Below are 8,095 nucleotides of genomic sequence, written 5' to 3' on the forward strand. Positions count from 1 at the left end.
TGATTTTGAGTTGCCCTGTTTCACCTAACCCTTTAGCCAAAGCTCCCTGGTCCGGTGTCATCATTTAGTATGTTCCCCTGTAGAATTCATTGGGTGAGGAGAGAAAAGGGGATGGATTGAAATCAAATCAGTTCAGGTCATGTTTGGTTGTTGGTAGTTGGTGCATCAGCTTTCAGACATCAGGGATGGACTCTTCCTTGCCAAGAGGAGGGGGCTATAGGCCATGACTGACATCTTGCGCCACACAGCTCCAGTCCCCAAATGGTCCAGCGGACAGCTTTTATTTGCTTTTTATGCATGAGCCAATCTGCTTCCAACCGTGTGCTCTCCCTTAGCATTTCATAGATTTGTATCCCCTTTTCCCCAAATTCATCTCACCCCCCACCCCCCTGCTCACCCATAAGACATGCCCCAGCCCAGCTACACACACACACACGCACGCACACACGCGTGCGTGCTCGCGCGCACACACACACACACACACACACACACACACACACAGAGGAAAAGCTTTTTATACTCAATGCAAGGTGTGGTGTCCCTGCTGAACTAAGCCCATAGCTAAACCCCTACAGACACAGACACACACACGCACACGCACACACACACACACACACACACACACACACACACACACACGGCTATTTTTACACTATTTATATTATAAAGGAGGAAATCAAGTCATTCTCTAGGCCTATATACTGTATTACCTACTCTATTTATGCTCAAGAGACATACATGGTGTTGTCTATAGAAATGGTTAGAAGCAGGCAGCACTCTCATCAGTGCTCTGGGATTGCAGGCTTGTGTCTCACCCTTGCCACTGTCTAGTGGATGCAGCGAAGGCCCTTGTGAGTCACATGCACTATGCTACACAGCATAGGAGAATGTATGTCAGGTGAGAATGTGTATAGTTGTGTGTGGTTGCTCCTCGAAGGTGGGGTTGCAGTATGCAGCTTTACACACACACACACATTTTGAGTTGTTTTAATCAGAAGTTAATTACAGTAATGTCTAAAAGAGGGCATTAACATTGAATCGTTTTTTTTATTATATAGCCTGGGGTATTGCTGCTGTTTGCTTAGCACTATCACTAGAGAGCGCTGTTCGTGGTTACAGTGAAACACGCAGACTTGGCTACAGAGAGACTGCTGTAGGTTTCTGTATTTTGCTTGAAAACATGTTACAGAGTGAGCACTGTTGACATATCATCGGCCACATTTTTGGTGGATTGTGATTTTCTGTTGTGTTTTGTGTGCAACCATATTGTGTCCAATTTTGCTAATCAATTTAGGCTATAGTTTATAGTTCTTATAGATTTTATTTTTCGAAAACTGGCCTTTGTTATTTTGAGACGATATCTTCATTAGACCCCCAATAATAAAAAGCTCATCATATGTATAATTATAAGATAATATTTGGACAATTATAAAGTTGCCCTTGAAGATACAGTATTTTACGACGTCCACCCTCGAGGTGGCAATCTTTTTTCTTTTTTTTTTGAGGCACCCTGTCAAGCGTCTATCTCGTCGTATTTTGGTGTCACCGGCGCGTGCGGGGTATTAAGAGTTTTGATAACGCGGTGCCTCTTTTCATAGCTGTCTCTTCGTTCAACATCACAGGTTACCTCAGACGGAAAAATAATTGGCCGTTTTTCCTCTGCTTGGAAAAAAGCAGTCCTGGGGGATTGGCATCCCCATATCTCTTTCATATAACCGATTGATTATGAAGAGTGTAACAAATTACGTTAAATTACATTTATGTTATTATTATTTTATTTTTTTATCTAAAAGTTACTCGGAATTTGAGTTGATCAGAATACAGCGTGTATGTATTGATTTGATTAATGGGATTAATTTCCCATATTCATTTATTCCTTTTCAAAATGAAAATAGGCATACATTATTTGCTTGGTTGAAGACTAAGATTAAAATTTAGGAATATATTTTCCCTTCCCCGTCTATTATTATGTTATGGAATGTAAGACTAGAAATGTAGGCGTTAGGTTGTATACAGTATAAACAACTTTGTATAGGATACTGTAGGTTATTCAATGTAGGCCTATTCATGAAACTCACAGGACATTCACTAAAGGCAATTTTAGAAACGAGAGAGGCTATAAATGAGTTCTTTCTTTCTCTCTTTCTTTATTTTTTGTAAACCACATGGAGCCCCCCAAGGTGATATTTTCACTTGTTTTCAGTTTCCTTTGCAAGTTCACCTCATATTTACTGCAAACTAATATTTGTCACTTGCTTCAGTATAAGAGGAGGACCGGATGTCATTCAAATCTCGTGTGAAATAAATCAACAACGTTCTGTTTGATTTGTCGTTTTAATTTCTTATACTTGCATTTTCCGTGTCCGATTACATTTTTTTCGCAATGCCAAGAACGAACACGGAAAGTCTCGACCAATTAGGGAATTGATAAGGGTAGCCTATACCCCGACACTCAGCGCACGTGCCGATTGATTGAAGCGCTGCGAATTGTTTGTGGAAAGATGACTTTGTTTTAATGCAGAGATGTGTTGTTTTAACTTCACCGGTAAGCTCCCGCGTTGCAGGCCTATACAACTAATTGCGTCTAGCAAATCTAATAATCCAGTATATGCTTGAATTTTGAAATCGAAGTATGGTCTTTATGATTGAGCATGTGGAAACTAGCTAGTTACGCTGCATGCTCTGATTACCGGTGGGTTAGAAAGGGACTTCGGATTTTCTTCCAAAACTGTCTAAAATATTAGGCTAATCAAGAGTCATTGCATATAGGCATATTCTTTTCTATCCGGAATTTCCCCTATAAGTTAGGCATTTAAAATATTGAACATTTTATGTTAATGTAGAATGACACAAGCCCGCTTCTCATTGATGACAAGTGATTTTGAAATACCTCAGGAAGTCGGTACAAATTGAAAATTGCTCAAAGAAGTTGTCGATTATGGTATGTCTCATTGAATTAAATCAGTGAGTTCGACCAATGGACATGAGTAGGTCTGTATTCCATGGATCCCCAAAAGCTCCTCCCCTGACGTTGGGTGTGTGTGAATAAGGCGATCATATAAGAGCCTTGAACAATTCCTGTGCAGATCATAATCGGAGTTGAGAGAAAACCCGTAGGTGCAGCAGTGAAGGTCAACGTTGGTTAGCAGCGGAGGGACGCACACGGTGGACAGAGATACCAGGGCGCGCGAGTGCATGGTGTTGCGTCTTGGTGCACGGTTGTGAGTGTATTTGGAACCTTGAATTCTGTCGGGTTTTTTTGTTTTGCTATAACAAAATAATGCAGTTAGAGAATATTCTTCCCAGCGCAACCATCAATTTGCCCAAGACATTTTATAATCTCTCATCGTCAGATAGTGCCAACAACAGTCCAGTGTCGTCGCAGATTGAGTATCAAGAAGTTAACCGGACGGAACCCGAACCAAATAACGGTCCCAAGAAATATTTGAGCGGAGTAGGGACCGCCATGATGGGTGAGGGAGAGGGCGACACCTTTACCGGGACTAAAGCTGCCCCTGATGGAAGAAAAGGCTCACCGGTCCTTGGTGAGGATGACCTCTCCAGCGGCCAGCGGTACAACATAGACGAACTTGGCTCTGATAGATACTTTATCTCGTCCTCTCAGACCAGCTCCGATGTGGCAAATCCGTGTTCCCTCTTCCCCTACGCAGGACAAACTGGGACAGTGTATAGTGGGTCAAACGGATCCAGGTACTCGGCCTCTCTGCATTACGGATCCGTCCTGCCACCGACGGGGTTTTCATCTTCCGTGTGCTCTAGCCGGAGTCAGTTTGGCGGTGGGTACCAGTTCGGCCAGGGTCCAGGCTGCCTGTACCCTTCATATCCGGGAACGGGTTCGAGCATTGGCTCCATGTCTCTCCCAGGGTCCACCGCGGGAGCGAGGGCTCAAGTTTATCTTTGTAACCGGCCCCTGTGGCTCAAGTTTCACCGACACCAGACGGAGATGATCATCACGAAACAGGGCAGGTAAGCTGATGCATTAGGAATATGTTTATGACATGTATTATTTATATAATCTCTAAAGATGTCTTGAAGATCCAATATTATTTAGTTTTTCGGTGTGCGCCATAGACTACTAATAGATTTACACACTATTTACGCGCAAGCATTTTTATTTTATTGTATGCTTAATAATGCACTAGGTTGAATACGAGCTGCTTTTCGTTTGCATCTAAACATCGACATTTTTTTTTTTTTTTGCAAATTATTGTTAATGTGGCAATAATGCGCAAGCATATTTTGACCTTGTTGAATTCCTTGCCATTTGTTTTCGATCAAGTAGCCTTCTGATCTAAAGTAGCCTCTACACTTTGCATTGACTACTTTATTTCTGGCGCATTGTCTCCCCTGGAGAGTTTTCAGCGTTTTGTTGGGTGAGTGCACCTTAGCTTATTTGATAAGTAGCCTAATATGCTGGTATCGAATATGTTTCTCGCTTCCAGGCGGATGTTTCCATTCCTCAGTTTCAACATCACCGGACTGAACCTTACGGCCCATTATAACGTCTTTGTGGAGGTTGTGTTGGCCGATCCGAATCACTGGCGATTTCAAGGAGGAAAGTGGGTGACCTGCGGAAAAGCAGACAACAACATGCAAGGTGAGAATACAAGAGAACGTACAATTCGGTTTCTAGAAAGTTTTTCAAATTATATTTGGCCTACGACAGAAACAAGAGAGCGACTATAATTATATCTGACTATTATTAAAAAAAGGGATGGGTATCAAAATGAATATTTCGTTATTAGAGGTCAATTCAATTCACATTATTTGCCTTTGTATAGCGCTTATTTACACTCGTTAGATACGGTCAATTAGGCAGCGCAGTAACACTTGGGGTGTTCATACAACCCAATATCTGCGATGTATTTTTGGTCACTGCGAAGCTCACATCACTGTTCTCTCGATCAACAATGGAGTGTTGTGATAAAATATTTTATCCCTCAAAAACAATATATTTCTTGTTAAAGACATTTGACAGTCCTGTATGAATAACCGTGACTGATTAGTTGTGCAGTGATGAATTTTCGTTTTAAATATGACTTTCAGGATGACGTTTTTAGAATAATTGATTGAAGCTATTCTTGTTTTCGTCTGCCTTGAAACATTTAATTAATTAATGTTTGGGCATCATGTTAAAGCTCTAGCTGATCCTATTTCATGACAAATTAAGCATTGGTTGATCGTTGGTTGACTGTAACCACAATATCTCAATTATGTAATGATTTGACAATTGTTGGGATTTTTTGGTAAATGTAGCCTAATTACTCAAGGGGGGTGCACTAAAACTGCTCAGAAATGGAGCCCACACCCAATAGTTGTTTTGTGACTATAGGCTGTCAGGGTCATGCCATGAAGTATAATTACTGAGGGTTGTATTTGTTGATGAGCTGTAGGCCTATTAGATTTATGATGGGTCTATTTCTAAAACAATATTTAGCAAATCTGTCCTTTTTGAACCACTGAAAATGATTTTTCTTTGTAAAAAATTGTCTCCAATTGCAGGCAACAAAATGTATGTTCATCCCGAATCCCCAAACACTGGTGCTCACTGGATGAGACAAGAGATTTCCTTCGGCAAACTGAAGCTTACTAACAACAAAGGGGCCAATAACAACAACACACAGGTGACTAGGCCAACACCATCTGACTTTACAATTGCTGATCGGAGTATCAATGGATTGAGGTTGCCTTTGAATGTGGGTGCCTTTGAATAATTATGCTTTTAATAAATGAGGACATTGCAACCAATGACTTAAAAATACAAATTACTTGTATATATCAGTGATCGCAACAGCAGTCCACCCCCACCACCAGCCTGCTCACAGCCCGGCCAGTGTTAATGTTGTTATTTGTAACTATTTGAAGAAAGAGAAAAATTACCACAAGTTAAACTGCTGTTTGGGAAGGCCTTTCCCCTTGAACCTCAAGCATATACATGCACATTCACACTCTTTGTTTGTCCTTGTAGATGATAGTCATGCAGTCCCTGCACAAATACCAGCCTCGGCTGCACATCGTGGAGGTGACAGAGGATGGCGTAGAGGACATGAGCACGGAGGCCAAGACTCAGACCTTCACCTTCCCAGAGAACCAGTTCATCGCCGTCACCGCTTACCAGAACACAGACGTAAGCTCCCTGCTACTGTCAATCTTTATCTTTCATTCATTCAGGCCCATGATGATATAAATCTCTTTGAGGGGCGCCCTGGCCAAAAGGCAATATCACAAACACCCATACAGCACAAAATGCAATGCAATACAATACAAAACAACCATAAAACAAAGAGACTTTTTTACATGTCATCAGTCCATTATTTGTCAAAGCAGGTACACAGAGTATGTTTGTTTTTGGTGGTCTGGCTTCCTGTACGATTCTGCATTCACCAACGCCCCTCTACCTTGTCATGTTTTTGTCAATGCTGAGCATAGCTTTAATATCTATTTTCTCTTATTTACAGATCACACAGCTGAAGATTGATCACAATCCCTTCGCTAAAGGCTTCAGAGACAATTACGACTCGTAAGTCACATGCTGTGCATACATTTTGTGTGGAGATTTTGCATGTGGTTTACGGTAATTCCTGCCTGCAACTTGTACACTCTTGCAATGACTCATCTTTGGGCTTCTCGTCTTTCTTTCTTTCTTTCTTTCTTTCTTTCTTCTTTCTCTTTAATTTTTTATCTTGTTAACAGGATGTACACTGCCCCAGAGAGCGACAGACTGACCCCGTCCCCGACAGACTCCCCCCGTTCCCACCAGATTGTGCCAGGCGCCCGCTACGCCATGCAGCCCTTCTTCCAGGACCAGTTTGTCAACAACTTGCCCCAGAACCGCTTCTACACTGGGGAACGTGCTGTGCCCCAGACCAACGGCCTGCTCTCCCCCCAGGGCGAGGACGCCGCCGCGGCCGCCTCCGCACAGCGCTGGTTCGTCACTCCCGTCCAGCAGACAGGATCCAACAAGCTGGACCTGTCCTACGACAACGACTACTCCGCCAGCAGTCTGCTGTCCTACGGCATCAAGCCCCTGGGTCCCCTCCAGACCTCCCACGCCCTTAGTTACTACCCCGACTCAGCCTTTGCCTCCATGGCCGCAGGCTGGGGCACAAGGAGCACTTACCAGAGGAAGATGACCACTGGCCTGCCCTGGTCCCCCAGGCCCAGCCCCCCAGCCTTCCCTGAAGACCAGCTGGCTGGAGCTGGGCCTGGCAAAGACAAGCTGACTGAGGAGAGTACCACCGCCTCAGCCTGGATCGAGACGTCCCACTCACTGAAATCGGTGTACTCTAGCGATTCTGGGGTGTATTCCATGGTCTGCAAGAGGCGCAGGATGTCTCCTGGGGGTTCAAGCACGGAGAACTCCCCCACCATCAAGTGTGAGGACTTGACCACGGAGGAGTTCAACAAAGATAACCCCAAAGGCATGGGGTACTATTTCTACACAAGCCCCTAATTGAAAGACTTTGTATTTATTGAAAAATGAACATCTTTTATTCTTTTGTTTTTAAATTGAGATTGAGTGCTCCCCCTTTTAATGCCCTTTCTTAACTTTTATCTAAAGGTGCCAAAGCTTAGTGCTCCAAAGCAGCAAGCTGCACAGGTTATACCCTGCTCATGCCCTGAACACACACACACACACACATACACACACACACACACATTGTGAAAAATGGTTGGTTTTAAAAGCATGTCCCCATACCATAATTATTTTTTACAAATGTGATTTTATTTAAGGTCCTTTTGTTGTACAGTATTTGTGCACTTTAGAATGTGATGTATCTTGTACAAATTGTCTTCATGGAGGTGTTATGGAATGGGTAATAAAAACAAGATTTTCATAAAGCAGCGTCCCATTTTGTCCGTAGCCAGATATGGTATGAGTTATTGAAAATGTTTGCAAGATTTGGTGGGGACTGAAATCCCCATGTAAATGTATTTGCAAATGTCAAATCCTCAGTCACAACCAAACGAAAAAAGCTATCAAACGCATGTTACAGAGTAGGCTAGAAATATAGTTATCATATAAAAAATAGACCAATATGATGTAAGCGATGCACTTACTGCAAGCAATCCA

The 8,095-nt window shown here is 42.8% G+C and overlaps 1 protein-coding gene across 1 annotated transcript; it reads left to right on the forward strand.

The window, feature by feature from the left end:
* Nucleotides 1-3,280: 3,280 nt before the first annotated feature.
* On the forward strand, nucleotides 3,281-7,474 carry eomesa (eomesodermin homolog a; the record flags this gene model as incomplete). The annotated part of the gene is made up of 6 exons (XM_083680417.1): nucleotides 3,281-3,987; nucleotides 4,464-4,618; nucleotides 5,524-5,645; nucleotides 5,990-6,148; nucleotides 6,480-6,541; nucleotides 6,715-7,474. 6 exons carry the CDS (start codon nucleotides 3,281-3,283, stop codon nucleotides 7,472-7,474), a joined length of 1,965 nt encoding a protein of 654 aa, XP_083536543.1.
* Nucleotides 7,475-8,095: the final 621 nt, after the last annotated feature.

This window comes from Argentina silus (genome assembly GCF_951799395.1).
Source record: "Argentina silus genome assembly, chromosome: 11".
NCBI classification, from domain to species: Eukaryota; Metazoa; Chordata; class Actinopteri; order Argentiniformes; family Argentinidae; genus Argentina; species Argentina silus.